The sequence below is a fragment of the Equus caballus genome, chromosome X (assembly GCF_041296265.1).
Source record: "Equus caballus isolate H_3958 breed thoroughbred chromosome X, TB-T2T, whole genome shotgun sequence".
Taxonomy (NCBI): domain Eukaryota; kingdom Metazoa; phylum Chordata; class Mammalia; order Perissodactyla; family Equidae; genus Equus; species Equus caballus.
In genome coordinates, this window is record NC_091715.1 from 141,516,464 (window position 1) to 141,539,474 (window position 23,011).

General features: G+C 40.0%; 1 protein-coding gene across 11 annotated transcripts in view; it reads left to right on the top strand.

Moving 5' to 3' along the window:
- MTM1 (myotubularin 1) overlaps positions 1–23,011 on the top strand; it is a 98,003-nt gene that overhangs the window by 8,276 nt on the left and 66,716 nt on the right. For 3 of the 11 annotated variants that reach the window (XM_023633910.2, XM_070258231.1, XM_070258228.1), the window contains exons 2-4: positions 14,405–14,477; positions 17,116–17,188; positions 18,960–19,054. In XM_023633910.2, coding sequence (XP_023489678.2) covers positions 14,415–14,477; positions 17,116–17,188; positions 18,960–19,054 — 231 coding nt within the window. In that variant the 5' untranslated portion in view covers positions 14,405–14,414. Of the gene's footprint in view, positions 1–9,223; positions 9,378–12,096; positions 12,205–13,064; positions 14,478–17,115; positions 17,189–18,937; positions 19,055–23,011 lie in introns of those variants that run through there. The other 8 variants (XM_023633911.2, XM_023633913.2, XM_070258232.1 and 5 more) reach the window with 7 other exon arrangements.

Consider the following 23,011-nt stretch of genomic DNA (forward strand, 5'->3'; position numbering starts at 1 on the left):
TTGTGGTTATGCAGAATGAGGTTTATCAGTATGTGAAAATGAATGAGCATAATTATATTCTCGTTTCTTTTTGATTAATTTTTAATGAGTAAAAACTTAATATGATTTTTTTCCTAAAGCTTGGCCCTCATTTAACATCTGTTACCAATCTTTTTTTTTTTTCTTCTTCTTCCCAAAGCCCCACGGTACATCGTTGTATATTCTAGTTGTAGGTCCTTCTGGTTGTGCTGTGTGGGACGCTGCCCCAGAATGGCCTGATGAGTGGTGCTAGGTCTGCACCCAGGATCCGAACTGGCGAAACCCTGGGCCCCCGAAGTGGAGTGCGCTGAAGCAGAGCGCACGAATTTAACCACTCGGCCCTGGGGCCAGCCCCTTTATATGATTTTAAGGTCAAACTTATATCAAGGTATATTCCAAAAAACCTTACTTCCACCTCTGTCTCCTGCCAGGCATGCTGTTTCTCACCCCCAGCCACCATAATCAATATTAGTTTTTAGTTCATTCTTCTGTGTTTCTTCTTTCACAAATTTGAGTAAGCCAGCGCACACACACATTTGTACTTCCCTCCTTTTCTTACACCAAAAAAGTATACTACATACACTATTTAGCCTCTTGCTTTTTTTCACTTAAAATATATCCTGGAAATCATTCTTCTCTTCATTTTCTCCTTCCTTCTTTTGAATTTATTCTGCTGTTGGATGTTTCAAAACATAGTATTTTTATTATTCTAGTATATTCTAATTTCCGTTGTGATAATTTTGTTCACCTTTGAGTTGTTTAGATGCATATTTTTAAATTTTCAAATGCATTTTCTAGGTATTTTTAAAACTGATCTTTAACTTAACTGCATTATGGTCAGAGAATGTGGTCTGAATACTCGTAGTTCTTTGAAATGTGTCAAGGGTAGGTTTATATAGTATGTTGTGGTTGGCTTCTTTCCCTTAGCATACTGCTTTTTATATTCAGCCATGTTGTCTCCTGTGTCAGCAGTTGGTGGCTTTCTGTTGCTGAACAGTATTTCATGGCATGGCTGTGATGTAGTTTGTTCAGTCACTAGTTGATGAACATTTGATTTGAGTCACTCTTTGGCCATTATGAATAAAGCTGCTATGAACATTTGCTTACAAGTCTTTGTGTGGACTCGTCTTTTCATTTGTCTTGTGTAAATACTTAGGCGTGACATTACTGGGCCATATGTTTAGTTTATGTTTAACTTTACTAGAAACTGTCAAACTGTTTTCCAAAATGGTTGTGCCATTTTGCATTGCCCCCAGCCAGGTAAAGAATGAGAGTTCAGCCTGGGCCACATCCTCACCAACACTTGTTATTGTCCGTCTTGTTACATTGTAGCCATGCCAGTGGGTTTATGGTGGTAGCCCGTGGTAGTTTTCATTTGTATATTCTTGGTGAGTAATGATGGTGAGATGTCTTCATGTACTTATTCGACATTCGTATATCTTCTTTGGTGAAGTGTCTGCTCAAATCTTTTGCCTGTTTCTTACTGGATTGTCTGTTTTATTATTAAGTTATAAGAGTTCTTTATGTATTTTGAATAGAAGACCTTTATCAGATATGTGATTTGCAAGTACGTTCTCCCAAACTGTGGCTTACCCTTTCATTTTCTTAACCGTGCCTTTGAAAGAGCAAAGGTTTTTAATTTTGATGAAGTCCAGTTTATCATTTTTTTCCTCTTGCATTTTCTGCTTTTTGTGCTCTAAGAAATCTTTGCTTAACCTAAGTTCACAAAGATTTTCCCCTGTGTCTCCCTCTAGGACTGTTGCAGTAGCTCTAATGTTTAAATCTATTGTGGCAGGCAGACCCTACAGTGGCCCCCCTAATTTCCAAGCCCCAGTGTTCACACCCTGTGTAATCCCCTTCCCTTGAGTTTATAGCCTTGTGAGACCTTGAGCAGAGAGGATCCAGCTAAACCGTACCCCGACTCCTGACCCATGGAAACTGTGAGATAATTAACGTGTGTGGTTTACAGCTACTAAGTTTGTTATGTAGCAATACAAAACTAATACTTCTATGCTTCATTTCAAGTTAATTTTGTATATCGTGTGAAGTAAGTGTCCAGATTCACTTATTTTTCCACATGGATATCAAGTTGTTCCAGCATCATTTGTGGAAAAGACTGTCCTTTTGCCCTTTAATCTCCTGGGTACCTTTGTTGGAAATAGTTGACCACTGCTAGGGCCTCCAAAAGATGGACTTAAGTCTGGACTCTATTCTCTTCCATTCATCTTTATGTCTATCCTTATGCTGATAGTATATTGTCTTGAATACTGAGGCATTATAGTAAGTCTGGAAATCGGGTAGTGGAAGTACTCCAACTTTGTTCTTTTTTTTCCATCAAGATTATTTTGGCTATTCTTGGTCCTTTGCCTTTCCATGTAAATTTCAGAATCATCTTGTCAATTTCTACAACAAATCCCATTGGGATTTGATAGGGATTGCATTGAAGCTATAGATTGATATTGACATCATAACAATATTGAGTCTTCTAATCCTTGAGCACGATATATATTTCCATATATTTAGATTGTCTTTAAGTTCTCTCAGCAGGGTTTTATAATTTTCAGTGTATGGATCTTGTACACATTTTGTTAAATGTATCCCTAAATATTTCATTTTTAATGTTATGCAAATTATATATATATATATGTATATTTTTTTTGGTGAGGAAGCTTCACCCTGAGCTAACATCCGCTGCCAATCTTCCTCTTTTTTTGCTTGAGGAAGATTAGCCATGAGCTAACAACTGTGCCAGTCTTCCTCTGTTTAGTTTGTGGGCTGCCTCCACAGCATGGCTGATGAGTGGAGTAGGTCCAGCCCCAGGATCTGAACCTGTGAACCTGGAGCATGAGAGACTTTAACCTTGGCCACGGGACTGGCCCCTGCAATTGATATTTTTATACTTCAGTGTCCATTTGTTCTTTGCTAATAATACAAATACAATTAATATTTATGTTGACCTTGTGTATCATGAAAGCTTACTAAATTTACTTACTAGTTGTAGTTTTTCTGTAGTATTCTTAGGGTTTTTTACATACTTGATCATATCATCTACAAATACAGTTTTACTTCTTCCCTCCCATACGTTATGCCTTTTATTTCTTTCTCTTTCCTTATTAAACTTGCTAGGATCTCTAAAAGATGTTAAATACAAGCAATAAGAGCAACCATTCTTGCCTTCTTCCCACACTTAGTGGGAAGGGATTTCATCTTTCACCATTAAGTATGATATTAGCTATAGGTTTTTTCATAAGTGCCCTTGACTGTTCCTAGGTTGCTGAGTTTTTTTTTTAAATCATGATTAGATGTTGAATTATGTTTGTAGAAGCCGTGTGTCAGATACAGTCTTCAGGAAAATAGTATACCTCATGAGTAGCCCTGTTGACTCTACATGTCACCATATTCATACCCATTGTCAACCGGCTTTTTCTCCTAATGCTGATAAAACTATTTCCATCTGGAGCTTGGGAATTATTTTTATTCTTCTCTGAAGCAGCATATATTGCTCCTTCAAAAACCATGGAAATTCTCTGTGTCGCATTCATGTGTCATTGTTATAGTACTGAAATTTCTTTATCTTCTCTTTCTTTGCTATTCTTTTGACACTGGTTTTGGTTCTTCTTCATCTCCTTGCCTTTTTTATGTCTGCCTTTTTTCTTAGATTATGTCTTCCACATCTACAAAAACTTCCTCCCTGCTAATAGTGCCAAGTTCCAGAAGTGTGTGTGTGTTCGTGTGTTTGATCCTTTCACCTTCTTCTCCAGCAGAGATGAGTGGCTGCTTGTATTTATGGCTGGAATAATAGCTCACTGCCCCAAGGAGGAAGATAACCATTGTCTATGCTCTGGGTCACTGCAAGTGTTTCTCTCTCTGAATCTCCAAGGCTTCTAAAGAAGCCAGTCCTTGGAGATTCCCTTTGGACACTTCTGACTACTATGGCAGACTGCCTATTGGGCAGGCTCCTAGTCCTGCTGCTGGTCTCTGTCTGCTAACCTTCAAGGTCAACCTGCTCTTGTAAACCAGGACTAATTAAGATGTATCAAGCCCAGAATTTTCAACTATTGGGAGACACTAGGCAAAATTTGAAAACCTCACTTGCTGCTTTTTACTTCTAGCTCATGTAGAGAAGGGACAGGAAGCTCCAAATCAAAATTATCCAGCCTATTTTTGGAACTCTTCTTTGGAATTGCCTTCAGAGACTGCAGCACCTTTTAAAAAATATCCTCAATGGTGTCAAAACTTTGAATGGGGACTCTGCATTTGACTTTAGGCCGAAATCCTTTTGAAGCCCATCTGCTGCACTTCATCCATGAGTGGGCGCTCATGCTGTGGGAAGCGCTGTTTTCTGTTTAAAACTTGAGATATGGTAAAATTCACGAGATGGTGGCTTACGTAGCTTTAAAATCTAAAGGCACTCTCAAAAGAATTAGAAGAATACTTTGAATAGTGACAGCATTGCTGGAATAAGTGCCCATCATCAGAAGGTACTGCTTTGCAGAACTCTTCTAGCTGCATATGCTCTGGTAGGCATCTCAACAAAGGCCTCGTTACATCTTAGTCGTGCCTCCTGGAGTATTTATTCTGTTTTTGTTCACTAGAAGTACATTTGTTCCTTCTTTTTAATATAGTTTAGAAAGACTCTTCCATGATACAAAGTAATATTGCAGTGGGCAAACAAGAAGGAATGTACTGGTTCAGTGCCTAACAGACATGGATTTGGGAAAAAAAAGTCACTATTTGTTTACTTGTCTTTAGGATGAAGGCTAGAGAACTTCTTTGTGATCATCAGATTTTATTACATAGAGATGGAATTCCAAAAACACCTTTTTTGCTCGGCTGCATAAGCAGGAGGTATAACGTCCTCATTTTTTATTTGACCATCTATTAGAGAATGAGAGCAACAGATTGCTGTTAGTGCATAAGAGGACCAGACTGACTGGGTTTGAATTCTCACTTTGACAGTTCTTAGTGCACACATTGTTTAACCTTTTTGTTCCTCGGGGTGTGTGTTTCTATATGAAGATAGTAATAGTAGTTGCCTTCTAAGGTTGATGAGAGTATTGAATGAGTTCATCTGTGCTTACAACAATGCCTGGGACATAGTAGAGGATGAGTAAATGGAAGCCATGATCATTACCGTGAGCAGATGCTCTGTTTTGCTTTACGTGTATAATGTCACCTGTATTATTATCTTTATTACTGTTTAACTTGCCTCATATTTATTCATCTCCCCAACTCAGTTGCTGTCTCCTTGAAGACCTATCTCAATTTTTGTAGACTTGCCTAGCATGGTCCAGAGTGGTTGCCCGGTATATATTTATTGACTGATTTTTGGCCTCCTTGGGAACATGAGTAAGTAATTATATATGCTGAGCAAGGAGTGTCTCAGAAATGATTGGCCTAGTGTCATTTCGTTATTTCTTCTAAGAAGCTATATTAATATTTCAAGGCTGGTTAATTTAATAGGTGTTTGCTGAATGCTTAAGGATGGATTGACAAAGTAAATTGTTCTGAATGTAACCATATGTTGACATGCCATTTTGTAGATTGTTAATTTCTATAGCTAACCTCTTGCCTGTTATGCATTGGATTGTGTCCTCCAAAAAGATATGTTGATAGGCGTAGCCCTCAGTACCTTGGAATGTGACCTTATTTGGAAATAGGGTTGTTGCAAATATAGTTGAGGTCATACTGGAGTAGGGTGAGCCCTTAATCCAATATGACTGGTGTTCTTATAAGAGAAGAGAACACCATGTGAAGACACAGAGACACAAGGGACAACACTGTGTGCCGACAGAGACCGAGCTTGGAGTGATGGAGCTGCAAACCGAGGAACACCAAGGCTTGCCGGTGATAGCCGGAAGCTGGGAGAAGCAAGGAAGGATCCTCCCCTGGAGCCTTCAGAGGAGTGTGGTCCTGCCGACACCTTGATTTCAGACTTGGAGCCTCCAGAACTGTGAGAGAATAAAGTTCTGGGGTTTTCATTTTTTTGTTTTCGTTTTTTTCTTTGGTGAGGAAGATTGTCCCTGAGCTGACATCTGTGCCAGTCTTCCTCTGTTTTGCATATGGGATACTGCCGCAGCAAGGCCTGACAAGCAGTGTGTAGGTCCACGCTGGGGATCTGAACCAGCGAACCCTGGGCTGCCCAAGTGGAGCACATGAACTTAACCTCTATGCCACCTGGTCACCCCCAAAGCTTCTGTTGTTTTAAGCTGCCAAGTTTGTAGTACTTTTTTCAACAGCTTCAGTAAACTCAAGACACTGCCCATCCATTATTTTGCATCTTTTCCCCATTGCTGCTTGAATTAGGATTGTTGACAACCCTGGGTTTCATTTCATCTCAAACGGTTGATTTGCCTACATTTTCATTTATTATTCATCTTCTCGTATAGTTTGATTTTTAAAAAATTGTGTTTACTGCAAGATCAGACAAAGGTATTGGAAAATCTGGCAGAATATCATTGCTGTTATTACATGTGTGCCAGAAGTGGGAGACATTTATAATATTGTTCATAACAGCGTTGTTTGTAAGAGTGAAACCTGGAACCAGTTCAAATGACTCCTGAGAAGAGAGTGGAAAGCAAAATGTGGAACAATGGACTACTATGCAGCAGTGAAAATGAGCGCACAAACTCCACACGTCCACATTTATGGCTCTTACAACAGCGCAGTGTGAGAAAAGCACAGGGCAGAAGAATGTGTAATGATTCCATTTATGTATAAAAGTTCAAAACCATGCAAAAGCAACATATTATTTAGAGATATATACATATGTGAAAAATTATACAGATATGCAAAGGAGTTATAAACACAAAAATCAGCCCTAGGGAGGGAGGGTGGAGTACCTTTAATGACTGATGACTAATGTCTCCAAAGTCATGAAACTCTCTGAGGGTGAGACTGTCTTCATTTGTTCATCAGCTGAGTGCCTAAGCTGCTCTGTGCTGGTGACACAATGTGAAACAGCCTTTGCCCTTAGGAAGCTCAGATCTAACAGGGGGACGTGAAATGTCAATGCATAAGTACAATGCAGCACGAGAAGTGAAATATTAGAAATTTGTGCAACGTATAGAGAAGTGAGGTGTGCGTTCGTGTGCATGGGGAGGTCAGGAAAAGCCTCCTGTGTCTTGAAGCAGGTAAATAAGGGTCCGGTGCCAACACGGCTCCTGCTTCTCCTCCCAGTGAAGGTGCCTGGAGGAATTTGTCCAAATAGCAGGTTATCATCTCTAGCCTTTTCTCCTCTCTTTATTTTTCTAGAAACTGCACATCCGCTCTTTAGTTCCTTCCACTCTACCACTAATTCCAGTTGAGGGAATCTTTGTCAGTAAAGCCCAGTCTGAGAAGCTCCTTGGGAAGTAAGGAGATGCTCTGAACTGGCACCTTCATTGCTCTTAAAACTATGACTGTTTACATGTGTCTACTCTTACCCTTCAACAGTTACTATCTTAACTTTTGCTTAAGGACGTACTGTTAAAATGTACTTTTTGGGAATAGTTTCTCACAGGGGGAAATAGTTAAGCAAAATACAGTTTTGTCATGGAGTCTATCAAGTGGGTTCATGAGTTTTGGAATTAGCAGGTGGATGGGGAACTTGATCTCGTTCCTATTTTAAAACTTTGTTTACTGGCGGGTATTTGATGGTTACAAAATCCATTGGTGAATTTAACGATATGTTTAAATGAATGTAATATCATTACTAGGTAGCCTTTTTACATTAAAAAAAGTTAACCTGATGGTAGTTGACGTTTCTAATAGTTTACTTAGCATAGCGATTTCAATTTCTGAAGGATTTCTAAAGTTACCCTGTTCTATGGCCACAGCTCATGCCGCTGAAGCCTAGCAGCTGTCTTGAAGATGTCCCATTTGTCATGAGGGGACCAGGTAATAGGGGGAATGGATCAGCTCAAGTCCCTCACTAACCACTGGAAAAAATGATTCAAAATGCATTCTCCACTGGATCTGAATTAGATTGTTTTTAGCCAAAGGTCTTTGCATCATTTAAAGAAGTACACGTGAGTGTATTGTGATTTTTAAAATGAATCGTAAATATCAAAATGATACAAAGAGTGAGTTTCTGCATGAAATGCTGTTTAGCATTTTATAATATCCAAAGAAGAATTGTGAAAGCAAATCCCCTATAGCCTTGAGGTTTGATGTGGCCAAGACAAGTGGAGAAGCTCTGATGCATACGTGTTGCATGTATCTGTTTGGAAAATAAGCCACTTTGAAGAGGGGTACTGTTTTGGAATAAATACAGTTGGATTTATTCTAAGAAACTTCTAGTGTATTTCTGGATCCTTGAGTCAGAATAGAAGGTAATGAGGTGAGATCTCCATGTTAGGGATCCACGGAAAGTGTCTCTGGGCTAGGAGTCGAGTGGTTTATTTTTTTTTAATGGAAGTAGGCATGCTTTAAGGATAAACTTCTTTAAGGCTGTTCAGAGCGTTGCCAAGATTAGATGGATCATCTTAGAAAATGTGTATGCAGAATGATTAGGCAGTATTAGCCATTGTATATTTTATGGGAAATCCAGCCAAGTGTATTAGCGCCAGTTTGAGGAATGACTTAGAGTTCATCAGAGTGCCTCTTGGACGAGGAAGGGACCTGGTGTTTGAATGCCTCTATTTTGCCATGCGCTGTGCCAGCATTTTTTTTACATGTTCCTCATCATGGCCCCATGAGGGGGGTAGTATCGTGCTGAGTTCACAGACAGAGAACTGTAGTTTATCCAAGGTTGCATGACTCTTATTATCACTCAAGTGACAAAATTGGGATTTGAAACCCAAACTGGTCTGAATACGGAATCCTGTCCTTGTTTCAACTACATCACACAGTTTTGTAGCTTGTCATAGTGACATTTGACAAGGTATAAGCATACGCAGTGGGGTTAATAGCTTATATTTTAGTTTAAAAGGACACAATTATTTGCTTTGGCTGAAGAAAGTTCATTTGGAAATAATTTATTTTAATAGTTTGAGGCAGAGGGTGACAGCCTGTTTCTGTAAATAACATCTTATTGGAATACTTCGTTTCCATATCGCCTATTGCTGCTTTAATGCTACAATACAGACCCAGTAGCTGCAGCAGAGTCCCTAAAATATTTACTGTCTGAAAAAAACAATTTATTGTCTGGCGCTTACAGGAAAAGCTTACCAACCCCTATTCAAAGGAAAATGTATAAAAATGAAATAAACTCCTAATTTTGCAGATCATCGTTTGTTTTCATGTGGATTGAGCAGATGTAGAAGTTGAATTGACAGTGTACCTCGTCTCAAGATGGCTGGGATGTGAACATTTCTCATTTGTACAGAGAGTGGTTTGGTTGAGGACATCTCAGGGCATCTTTTTCATTTCCTTGCCTGGTAGGTGGCCTACAGTCAGAACAACTTTTAATGTAAAAGTCAGAATACGTTAATTTAGTAAAATCTGTGTTTACGGGTACTCCAGGTACACAGCAGGACTCTCTCGGCAAGTGCTTCTCATTGGGGGCAACGCTCCCCCTAGAGGCCACGTTGGAATTAGGGGTGTTTTTGTTTTTAGTGTAATGTATTGAAAAATACATTATTATATTATAAATCACTGTCCTTTTATTTCTCCTTTATACTTGAGTTAAGACATTATGTTGATGATTTTTTGAAGTTGTGTTTATGTTGATAATATCTATGATTTTCATTTCAAACAAGCAAAGGAGGCTTTACAGAAATTTGTTTTATAACAAAAGGAGAGCTGGGTCTGGTAGTATTGAGCACTGCTGCCCTAAGTATTTGGCATTTCTTTTCAAAACACTTCCAAGTAAAGAGAGCTCCCTTAGAAAGCCCTGGACTTTTGGACTCCGAGGCTGCTTGTGCGTAACTTCTTGCTCGCTGGCAGGCATTAGAAGTTGGTTTTCACACTGGTAGGTTTCCACAGCTTTGGAAGGAGCCTCCAGAGAAAGACTATCCTTAAACTGCATTTAAACGTCCACACCGAGTGAGAAAGCACATTGAATAAACGCCAAAGAGAAGGCCTGTGTACCTTTTGTCACTGTTTGTGCACGGAGAGTTCAGAAAAAAACACTAATCGAGAGCCGTGGACCTCAAATCAGGTGACCATGGGAACTGGAGCTCCCCTTGAAGTTGAGATCTCACTTGCAAGGGCCCCGTGAGGTAGAGGTCAAAATTATTTTCTAATTCTGCTGCTTTTAGATTTTTACCGTAAGGGTAAAAATGGCCTGCATTTGACTAAAAGGGTTGATAGTCTTGTCTGCTGCAGGGGTTTTGTGGAGTCCTGGCCTTCATATTCAGCAGAGAGGGGAGCACTTTCTTTGCCTGGAAGAAGGGCATGGTGGAAGAGGTTTTCGAGCCTTCATCTGAAGCCTGTGCTTCAAAGGCAGCCTGTAGTGTAGGGTGGTCGCGCTCCAGTTCTCTTTGGCGCAGACTGCTTCACAGCGCCCTAGGTTACTGCTGCCGTTCTGCCGGCGAGAGCCGTCATGCCTGGAGCCTCTGGATTAGCCAAGGGTTTGCTCTACCATTTCTTTTAAAGCTTGCATGAATTTCTGGCTTAAACATTGGACAAACAACAGTTAAGTTCTTTGGCCAGGTCTTTGGTGCCCAGTTTATCCATTCATTTAACAAATACCTCTTCAGTTCCTACTGGGTGCCAGGCACTGTTACAGGTGCTGTAAATGCAGCAGGAAATAAAAAAGAATCCCCATCTGGCAGGGTCTTATAGTCTAGTGGGGGGCTTGTATTCTGGTGGGGGGAGGTGGACAGTAACAGCAGATTATCTGAAAGGTTATAAGTGGTAGGGAGAGGAGACGGAGAAAGAGAGGCAGAGAGTCGGAGAAAGAGAGGGAGGAGTCAGAGGTAGAGGGGCATGTGGGGGACAGAGAGCCGGACACTATGAGACCATTGACGTTAGTTGTCTTGAATTTAAAAAGAGACACAATTAAGGCCATGTTGTAACTTTAAAATTTGATTTATTAAATAATGCCACCTTTATGAAGCTTTATTTGAGGGGGTTTGGGGGCCCCAAGGATTGCTTGCCTAGATGACTTGAGTTTTCTTAACTACGTTTCTTAGTCTAAAACTCCTCCACTGAGATTGGGACAAGTCGCATCCAGCCTGGTTTCTTTCAACATAGAGACCACTTGGAAGCACTTGTTCCTAGGAGGAAAGGAAGCTTCAGTGTTAGTCAGGAGGCCTAGGCCAGAGCTGGCCCTGCCACTGACTTGTGACAGTGCCTTGTCACACACCCTCTAGGCTCTCCTGGTCATTTTTCTGTCAGGGAGGATTGGGCTTAAATCATCAAGTTTTTTTCAGGATCAAAAATGATAGAATTCTACCTTTGGTTAGATTCCTGTAAGTAGCATATATGTAGGGCATTTAGTTTCAATTTTCACTTTAAAGCCAAGGTAGCCCAAATTCAATGTTTTTTAAATAAAAGGGATTAAAACTTGATCTATGGGGGTTTGGGGCAAAATATTCTATAACCAAGAGGGTAGCTGACTTTTGCAAACTTCACTGTAACTTCCAGTTATTATTGATCTGCATTTAGAACAACATAGACATTTTAGAGATGAAGATACGGATGGACTTTCCGTGCTTGGTAAGTTAGAGACAGCCCAGGGCCTGCGCTCACCCATCTAGTAGGTTCTCCACAGTGCCACACAGCTTTCCCTGGTCCTGTTTGAGACATTTTCATGTACTTTTTAAAGAGAAGCGTTAGAACTAGGTCGCTGCGGCCGTGCGCTATCCCTGTAGTAGCTAACTTTCTTCCTGATGTTTCTAGGGTCAGGACTAATTTGTGGAAGACTTGTTTATGGTGTCAGCATTCAATAGCTATCCTTTCATAGTTGGGAAAAAATGCTAATAATTTGTTAACAAATATATCAGGCGATGTTCTAAGCCCTTCGTATGTATTACTTCATCGATTTCGCCCAACTAGGCTGCAGTGAAATACAGAGAGAGTAGCAGCCAAAGCCCGGAGTGGTTAGATAGCCTGCCAGGGTCAAAGAGTGAGTTGTAGTTGGGATTTGAACACAGTTGGTTCCAACATCTGTGCTCTCCAGCGTCATGCTGTTCTGACTTCTGTACATTTCAGGGATCAGTTGGAACCATTCAAGAAAGAGAGGGTCACTGATGAGATTTTAAAGTGAACCTCACTGTGGAACCGACCCATGTTACCTGGACCCTTGGATTTCTCAGATACGTATGTGATCCAATGTCTAATAGTAGCACTTTCTAGTGTAACTCTAAAAATCAGGGCTTTAGACATAAAGACTGCATATTATGTGATTCCGTTTATATGAAATGTCCAGAGTGGGCAAATCTATAGTGATAGAAAGTAAATTCATAGTAGCTTAGGGGCTGGGGAAATGGGGAGCGATGAGTGACTACTGATGGCTACGGGGTTTTTGTTTGGGGTGATGAAAATGTTCTAAAATTGATTGTGGTGATGGTTGCACAACTGTGGATGTACTAAAAACCATTAAATTGTGTACTTGAAAAGGATGAGTTGTATAATATAACAGTTATATCTCAATAAGGTAATTAAAAATAAGGGGAACATGAGGACTGTTATATTTAGTTCATTTTAAATTGAAGTTTTTAAATGAGGATTGAAGAAAACAGGAAGACTCATCTCTCTTTTATCGTTTATAAATAGAAACAGGAAGATGAAGACTGAGTTGACTGTGTAACCCTGGATTTTAAATTTCTTATATTGACTTGACATTATAATTTAACTTTTGTTTGAAAACATTGACTTATATTGTTAAAATGTTTTAAATATTACAGTATCTGATTGCTAAAAAGTAGTTTTATATCTGTTACTGAAGAAAGTCCCCCAAATAGATAATGTTGTTTAGCCAATGGAATAATTTCAGGGCACACACATCTGACTTGCTCTGTGTAGTCCATGTCATCCATTCTGCTGTCTCTGAGAATAATGGGTTATTTTGCTTGAATTGGAACTTAAGGTTAGAGAGGTTTTTCAAGGCTATTTTGTCTGAATTTAATTCATTTTGGAGTTATCCATTAATCTTTTTAAGAAGTTATTTGTAATTGCAGGTTGTGCTACCTCGTAGTCGTTTCCGGTTCTTTAAGTTGAGTATCCATTTCCATAAAGAATATTTTATTTTGCCCTAATTGTTCATTTTGAAGCTCCAGTGGTAGTTCTCCGGTCCCAGGGTTCTGGGGTTTGGTGAACCAGTGTACAGGCTCACCCCACCATGATGTTTCACAATATTGTGTATTTTGCACATAACCAAACATTCATTCACCAAATAGTTATGAGTGCCAACTGCATGCCAGGAGAGAGCCATGACCCACACGGACCCTCAGCCTTGCCCTTCGAGAGCTGAATTCTGGTGGGGCAAGCCCAGCAGTCCTAATATTCTAAGACTGTCCTCACCTCGCCATCTCTCTACCTCTTCATCCCAGTGGTTACCTTATCTGCATCTTCGTCACCTCTCTCGGGCCTTATTTAAGGACAGGGACCAGTACTTCACAGCTGTCAAATCCCTAGGTTTTGTGCTGAGGTGTGTGAATATTCTCCATGCTGGGTTCTCCTAGCGCGTGGTTGCTGTTTTAATGAGCCTGGCGAAAAGAATCCCATGTGTGTCCACAATCACCTTGATGAATTGGATGTGGTTTACTTCCCAGTGACTTCATATAGCTCTCTGTGTCATTAACTTTGATAAATAAAATAACCAAAGCATTACTTGGTTTCCTGTTGTTGCTATAATCTTCACAAGTCTAAATAAATCTTTACATTAAAATGATATTGTGTATGTTCTGAATATGATGCTTTCGTTTATGTCTGAGTTGTGATGAATATGCATTATTTAAATGAAGTATATACTTTCCCTAGAAAATACTGATTAAGTCAAATCTTACTAATTTGATTTCCATCAAATCCATGCCACTTTAAATTGCCTTAATTTGGAGAAAACAGAATTCTTAAAGGGGAAAATAGTGTGAGTTCAGTTGTCAACCCTTTTTATCACTCTGCTTGGCTGACTCTAAATTATCTTCAAAAATTAAGAAGGGTGGACATTTGAGGCCTGTTGCACAATTAATAAACGTTAAGATTTTTTAAGTGACAGTTAGAACGCTGTGAGTACAAATTCCAAGAGTGTATGTCATATCTTCTGCTGAGCTCCCCCGTGTGTCCTTAGCTGCCCTGTTCTGTTCTTCCACAGTTCCCTGCACCTTTATTGGAGGTCTTGCACATAACCTGTGCTGTGGTTACTCCTTTGTGTGTCTCATTCCCACTGGAGACTACGGAACTACGGCCTGTAAAGTGTAGTACTGTTCGTTCTCAATTGCAGTATTTACATCTCAGATGTCACCTATGTTTGAAATTGTGTACAAATTCAGTTGATATTGAATGTTGTCTTTCTTGGTAGAGTTTCCAGTATGGCTTCTGCACCAACTTCTAAGTATAATTCACACTCCTTGGAGAATGAGTCTATTAAGAGGGTAAGTTGAGTTTTCAAATTTATCTGTATTTTTCTCTGCATTTCTCTTTTTGTATTTGAATGTTAGTCATTTTGAGTTTATTGAATTATTAATTTCATTATTCATCCACATAATGTAAATTCTTTAATACACATGGTTTTATTTATTATCCCCCCTTGTTCCAGAAAAGACAGAATGTGTTATGTGTGTTAAGTGAGTTTTGCATTTGTAAATCCTTTCATGTAATTTCATCTTTGAGAACCTCTGTCTTGTGAACTCCTGGCAGACATTACATTTAATATGCTAGGCAATCCCTTGCCCCCGAAAGCTTTCAGAAAGAGGTGCTGGAGGGCCAAGGCTCCCTGAGCAGGCTGTTACACCTTCCTAAGTATTGGTGTTATTTTCTAACTATGAGGATAAAATAGTTGTATGAACAAAACAAATACAACGTTAGCAGAAAATGGTTCAAAATACTGAGGGGAAAATTGTGTAATTAGGGGGAGATTTGGGGACATATATTGAAAGGAAGGGATGAATTTCAAATCAGCTTTATTCATGCCCTTTTAAGGCTTTTGATACATGTTGTCCCCCAGCAAAGGTGAACTCACACTCCCACCAGGAGCGTATGGGGGTGCCCGAGCAATCGGAAGACAGCCAACTAGTGTCTTTTAATTTATATTTCTCTGATTACTAACGAAGGTGACCTTTAAAAAAAAAGTGTGTTTATTATTGTCCATTTGTATTTCAAATGACTGTGTCCTTTGCCTATTTGCCTTTTGGGGTATTTGGGGGGATTCTTTTCTGTTTTATTTATTTATTCTAAGTGTTCTTTATATATTATCATAATCAAACCTTTATAATATACATTATAAGTTGTACTCCTAGATTATTGTTGGCCTTTTAATTATGCTTATGATGTTTTGCTTTTGAAATACAGAGGTTTAAATTTTTTATGTAATCACATCTATCAGGCTTTTCTTTTATATTTTCTGCTTTTGGTGTCATGTTTACAAAGGTGTTTTTCATCCCCAAAATTTCATAAGTTTTTATTGTATTATAGTATTGTTATGGTACAAGAATCGGTTCTAAACACAAATAACTTCAAGAAGGTAATTATAAGTCCTTGTGTAACATTACTCTGATAGAAAGTATATCCTCTGTTAATCCCATCTTATCCTGTGTTAATCAAACATTCATGTCCTTTATTTTATGGTTGAATTATGCTTTCTTCTCCTGACCCAGAACTGTGGTATTTAAAAGGTATACCGAATATTAAATTTGCTCATTATACTTTTTTTTATTAGTGAGGGGCAGTGTTAAAGGATGATGATAATTTCTCTCCAGTCTTACCGTTCATATAAGGTGTGTGGTTTTGCTCCTCGTTGAGGAAGGCATTCCTGGCTGGGAACCATTTGTCTTGCCTTCCTAGTTAAACTGCTTAGCTTGCAAAGACTAAAACATACTGAAAATTGGCTAGGAATTTTCATCTTATGCCTGAATAAAAAAAGATAAAACCATTAAAAATCCAGCAAAGTGCCCCTCTTTGACAGCTTATATCTTACCTAAATACACACTTTGCATTTCTCTTGTTTTGTAATACTTTACATTTGCATAGCCCTTGATAATTCACAAAAATGTGCTTCTGCCTTTTGTTTCCCTTAATATTCACACAACCCCTTTGAGAGAAGTATTACTAACTTCACACATGAAATGATTGCAGTGTGACTTTGGAAAACAACTCGAAAAAAATGAATGAAAAGTAATGCCGAAACGACCTTTTGCCCAAACAGGTGTGAATGATGTGCCTCCCCCATCTGGCAGCGGACACAGGCGGCGTGTCATTGGTATTCATGTGTCAGGGCAGCTGAGTAGGTCGACAGACAGCTTTCCTAGGCTTCCAAGTCACGATGGCCAGCTATGGCAGATTATCCTCAGAACCACCTGTGGGTTTTGGTGGGTAATGCACTGCCTCCCTGGCACAGCTGCTGTAGCCATTTAATGAGGCACATGCCTGGGAATACCTCTAAAGCCAAGAGGTCTAGAGACTAGTAAAGTAACGTGAAGAATTTGTGTAGATGGTTCCTGAGGCCGTTGTCCGCTCCTAAGTTCAATGACAGACCACCTTTTCCTCTTACCTAGTTACCTGCATGAAGAAGCATCTTAGTAAAATGGGAAACCCAATATATAATAACAGTTATTTCCTGACATTGTAAGAAGATTCTGTAATTACTGTTGCTTGGTTAAGGCCCCATTAAAATGAAGTTTTCATTCCTACTCTTAACAAAAGATGACTAAATATTTAATGTAAAAAAAAGAAAGCAGCCACCGTATACATGTATCTATAGAATACACTTAATATTTACTTTGTATCACTTTCCTGAATGCTGTTAAGTATAAAGCACTTGGAAGGGGTGTTTAAAAATTAATATTATTGAAAAGCATGCTAACGTTATTTACAGAAAAAGTTAACACAGCTAATGAATGTTGATGCTAAGTTGTATTTTTTAGTTTAATTTTTCTGTGCCAGTTTTCTATAATGGTAAATATCTCTCTAATTCTTTCCTTCAAAAAGTATATTTTGGTTGGTTGTGTTCCAGTTTGCTTAAAAACCTGTGCAAATGTAATATCATTACTTCTGATGCTACTGTTTCATTTCCAGACTTCTAGGGATGGAGTTAATTGGGATCTCAGTGAGGCCGTTCCTCGACTTCCAGGAGAGACTCGCGTTGCTGGTAAGGATCCTATGAAGTTGGGATTTGAGTAGCTTGTTAGGAGGTCCAGCAGGATCAGATGGCTTCAGTCCCTCTTGCTCTTTAGAAGTCAGATTTAGACCAATCGGCTAGCTGTGTTTCAAAGTGTTAATATAGAGAGGAGTATCTCCGTTAGTTTCTTCAAAGAGTTCTTTCACGAGCTTCATGCTCTCCAGCATGGTGATAATTTTTACTCTGTACCAAAGACTGAGAATTACTTCAGGGAAAAAAGTGTGGATTATCTCTTGAAATTCTCTTATTGGAGCGATAAGCTCTCATGGTTTGAGATTATAACAACAAAATGATATTAAGGTTTTCTAGTGAATGATGTATGCTTTAAAATGATCAACTTAAAGGCTTAACGTCTAAGTGTTCTCTTCTTAGAAATGTAGGAGACCATACTGGTTTAAAATAACTTTCATTTGCCAGATAACTAATGTTATTAATATTGATGTAACATTTTGATTATTGACTGACTTTTTCATGATAAATTCGTATTAAGAGGAAGGTATTTACTTTGGAAGGACCAGCTCATTCTGGCTTTGGAAGCATCTGACAGCTTCTAGGCCAAGTGCTGATGCTGTGGGCATTCACCTTTTACGTGAGGGTCCACACCCTCCTCTCAGATTCCCGTGTATTTGGTAATGATGCAGTTACCATCGTTTCAGGGAACCTTTCAGTTTCTTGACTAAGACCTGGGTTGTTTACCGTAAATGGCTAAAGCATGGTGCTAATTAGATTAAGGTCATAAATGGGATGCCTTTGTGAGTTAGTTAGCAGTGCACCATGAGAAACTATTCCATGTCCACAGACTTGCACACATGATCCTAGTCTTTAAAAGGAAACCAGTGGCATGTGGCCTTCCCAATTTCTGGGTAAGAGCAGAGGATAACTTACTTTTGGTGGTCTTTGTATATAAAGTTTTGGTGCTCTGTGTCAGTGCCAGAACCTTACCGAGGTAGCAACTGATTGAATTAGCATGAAGTAGCCTTACTGGGTATTTTTCATTTACCACTTGAGGAGAAAGGGATTTCAAAATTATTAAGAAAAAAATTTAAAGCCATTAACACATTCAAGGACATCCTTGAAAGATAAGAAAAGGTATATTTTTCTTATGATAAATTAAGTTTCCTGATTTCATTTATCCTTATGTTTGAGTCTACTAAAGATGTACTGTTCTCTTGGCCATCTGTTTTATATCACTTAAATGTTTGAAGTGAATCTAGCTGAACTCTTCTCTGGACTATTAAAAGAGAAAGACTAGACTCTAGAAACATTTCTGCTGCTGACATTTATTTATTAAAAACATCACTGTTGTCTGTGTGATTAGAGGTTGGCAAACCTCAAGACCTATCTGCTGGTCAGTCTGTGAGGCTGTCCTATGGGAATTGCCATCCTCTGGTTGAAGTAGCCCAGTAGATGCCTTTCCAACCACCTGATGGTAGTTCACTTATCATTCACTTCTGCTTTCCAGCCCTTCTCACCTTGCCCCCGGTAGTGATGGCAGTGTGGGCGTGCTCAGGGAAGCACTGCTAGTGCCTGGAGGTGACATGTGGCCACGCTAGTTCCCCCGCAGCCCCACCTGACGTAGCATGGCGAAGTAGAAACATTGCCAGTGCTCGCTTTCAACCTTTTCAGTGATTTTTTTATTGTAGTTATTCTTAGCCAAATAGTTTATATTAAATTAGTGCCATTTGTTGTGTATCTTCGTATATATTTCCATTATTTTAGGGTACTTTTTTTATCTTAATAGACAAAGAAGTTATTTACATATGTCCTTTCAATGGCCCCATTAAGGGAAGAGTTTACATCACAAATTATCGTCTTTATTTAAGAAGTTTGGAAACGGTAAGTAGACTCTAAGACCATAAAGATGGCCCTAACTGTTAAAGATGATGCTGAACTGTTTCTCTTCTGCCTTGCAAGACTGACTGTGAATCACATTAACGTGGGGGATACATTTGCTTCTCAACTCTTAATTTTTGGCTTATGCAAAGCTTGTTTACCACTAACACTTATATATATAGGAATAGAATAAATTTAAAAAATAAGTTTTGTCCCTCATAAGAGTGGAGAGGGGTTGGTAACTGTCCTCATGTGCTAGTTTGGAGAAGTTAGGTCTAGAACAGTGGTTCTTTACCAGAAGCAGAGGTGAGAAGCACCTGTGGAGCTTGACAAGTGCCACGAGTGCCGTGGATGTACTGCAGCAGAATGTCCAGGCCTGTGGCCCAGGCACAGCTGTAATTTTTAAGACGGAGGAGGATGCTGATGTGAATCCTTTATAAAGACCCATTGCACTAGAACTTTCCAGGTGTTCAATTACAAAGCACAGGTAGCAGTTTAGAACTAGGATGACTATAGTGTGGCTTAGTGCCACTCTAGCTTTTCATTCCACAACCGTGAAATGTTTTCTGCAGCATTTCACAGAATATTCTATTGCTGAAACAATGAGATGGTGATGAGATGTTCCAGAAGGGAAAGAATGACTGACTAGCTGCTGTGGCTGGCACAGAAGGACCTATGGTAGATGTGGTGGGTTGCCCACAGGCCGGCCTAAAGAGGCAGCTGTGTTTTGCTGAGATGGACCAAGGAGGAATAAAGCGGTCCAGGGTACATGCAGAGTAGCCCACTGCAGCTTATACACAGGAATTGAGACTGTGGGGGGAATCTGCCTTTTGTTTTATTGCTTTTATCCCACAATTTCTTCAGGACAGTTCTAATCTACATTAGTTTGCATCTTTTGATTTTTTTAAATTATGGTCATTATTGTGTCCAAATTCTGAAAAACGCTGTTTATTTCTCCTAATCCCTTTGCTGTGGGAGCCCACTTCTCTAGTGTTCATAGTCCCACAGGGTTCGGAGATTGGGTATTTTATTTATGTGAATCTCTTCAGGCTTCTAAGTAAGACTAGAGCTGAAGAAATGTTCTAGTTTTCAAGAATGCAAAAAAAGATTCTGGGAATTAACAGCAGTGAGGTAGATGTCAACCCTTGGCAGCAATTCTAGAAATAATCACTTAAACAGATGATTTTTTAAGAACCTAAGAAAGAAAGAAACCTTTGGGCGTGTTATTGACACATTGTCTTGATTGGCATATGACAGACCCTAACAAAGAAACATGGGTGAGAATGGTGGCAGTGCACTTAGGTAGAATTATAGACTGTGTATTAAAAGCTCGATGCCAGCCAGGAACGGTGGTCACTAATGTCTTGCTGTGCGGGACCCTTCCTCTCCAGCGTTTCTAATATAATGCAGATAAGCACATAGAAAGCATTCATGTCCAACATGTGAAATACACCCAACGAGCCAACGTGCTTGATGACAGAATCGAGGTTTGAAAAGATCTTAATGGGCTAGGATATTGGAGTGAACCTAGTAATATGAAGTTTAGCATAGATAATATTCACTTAATAACAACCAGCTGTATCAATAAAGGATGGAGGTGGTCTGTGTTAACGGAGACCCAAGCTTATTTGGTCCAGAAATTGGACATGGTTGATTAAAAAATTAATATACCTGTAGGCTGAACTAACAAAAGCATAATGGAACGCCCAGACAAAATGAGACAGTAGTCCCATCTGAAGTGCTATGTTCAAATCCAGGTGCCACATTTTAAGAGGGACATTGACAAACTAGAGAGAGATCAGACAAAGCGAACCAGGCTAGTGAAGGGGCTGTCATATGAGCAATGATACAAATAAATGTTGATCTTTTGTCTGAAGAAAAAAAGACTGAAGGGAGACATGACAGAGCTAGCTTGAAATATATGAAGTGCCTTCTGTGGAGCAGGGGTTAGATTCACCCTGTACAGCTCCCAAGGGTCAAATTGGGACAGATTGAGAGATTTTATGCTGGTATATGCAACAATCATCAAAAGTTAGAATTAAAGCAAGTGTTACAGTGCCTTTGACCTCTGAGACACTTGGCTCGTTGACCAGGCACACACACTCACTTCCATTTTATGCTGTCATTGATGCTGAATTGGGGAAATAATATTTAAACTTTGCTGCCGTGACAAGATTCTGTATATGGTGTGATCTCAACTACTTAAACAAAAACTATCTGTAGAAAAGAGACCGGAAGGAAATACACCAGAAGTTTTAGTACTTGGGATATCTGGAGAGTAGAATTATGCCTGCTTTGTTTTCTTCCTTCCATTTGGAATAAGCATGTATTACTTTTATAACTGGGAGAGCACTTAGCAAGCTTTATTTATTTTGCATTCATATGGCGCTCTAGAAGGTGGGGATTAGCACTGAATGGGTGAATAAAATGCCCATTTGACACTGACTACTAACTTTTTTCTTCTTCCACTAAGTTTTACATAAACATTTTGACTGCTTGGCCACAACATTTAGTCCAAGTAGAAAAGCAAGCAGCTAATGGCAGAAAACATCAGATAAAGAAAGCCACTTAAGTGGCTATGCAGAAGCCTAAAACATAGTCATCACAGTGGTTCTTACTTAAAGTCCCAAACAAGAACATTAATTGTGGATTCTGCTGCAAAATGTGAATGCTTTTCTGTGTGTTTGACAAAGAGCTGTCTTCTCACTGGCATTTTGAAGCGGACGCCTGTGTGTTTCAGGTATGTAAATGCCGCAGTGGGAGTACCGGCTGACTCGGGAGTCAGCTGTTGAGTTTCGTGAGGTGTCAAGGGCATGTTCCTTGCTCCCATTCCCCAGTGCCCTAGAAGCACAGTGGTCGTTTCCTTAGTTTTTCACGGTGGCCTGCTTCCACCTGGCCCTCCTTCGTGGTCTCCCCCCTCCACTCTGCCCTGCACGCTGCCTCCAGAGCGATTCTCCTTAGAACGAGGCTGACCAGCTTACTTCTCAGTCCTAAAACTCTTATTGGCTCCCTGTTGCCCACAGAATAAAATCCACTCTCCTTTATGTGGCATAAAAATCCTTCTGACTTCTCCGGCTTCAGCTCACACCACTTCTCCCCATACCGGTCTCAGACTATGCAGTGCCTCCTCCCTTTCCCAGCACGTGAGGCCCTTCCATGCCTCTGTACCCTCGCATGTGCTGTTCTCACTGCTCCTGGCTGCCCTTGCAGAAGCCACTCTTTGTCTTCAAGAAGCCATCTCAAAAATCATATCGTTTCTGGAGCCGTCTCCAGCTTCCCTTGAAGGAATCTCTCCCTCTTTTTGTCCCCACAGCCCTTTTACCCATCTCTGTGTTAACACTTACTGCTGCGAAACCTTCCCTGGCTGCCCTCTCTAAACTTGTAATACTCCTCCCACCGCCTCCTCTCCCCCTTCTGTGTGTGTTGTTTCTCCTGAGCACTTGCCACTGTCTCCTAGTTTATGTATTGCGCTGCTGCTTCTCGGTCCTTGTCGGTCTGAGGACAGGGATACTTGTCTGTCTGTTCACTGGCGTACCCTCAGCACTTGGGACGGAGTCTGGCACTTCTCAGGTACTCAGTCAGACTGTGGTGAATGAAGGAGTTCTGTCTTGTTTAGTTGCTGCATGTCTGTGGTCTTAACTAATGGTGAGTCCTTTTGGTCCTCCATGCCTAGCTAGCACAGTGACCCCTAGGCAGTAGGTACTCGGTAAAAGTGTATCCAAGGAATGAACTTGGGAGGGAACAGGCCTTGTCACTGTGGTTTGACCACAACTTGGACCCTACGAAATCGTGGCATCTTGAATACGGGTTTTGCTTTTGGAGTTTAGAAATCCTGTAGCCACCTTTTGACCTTGGGGGTGCTCAGGAATTTGGCTTGGGGGTCGATCTCGTGACTACAGAAGGGGCTACTTTAGGTATGTAACATCTGTAATCTCGTAGACTACCATGGGGAAGACTGTT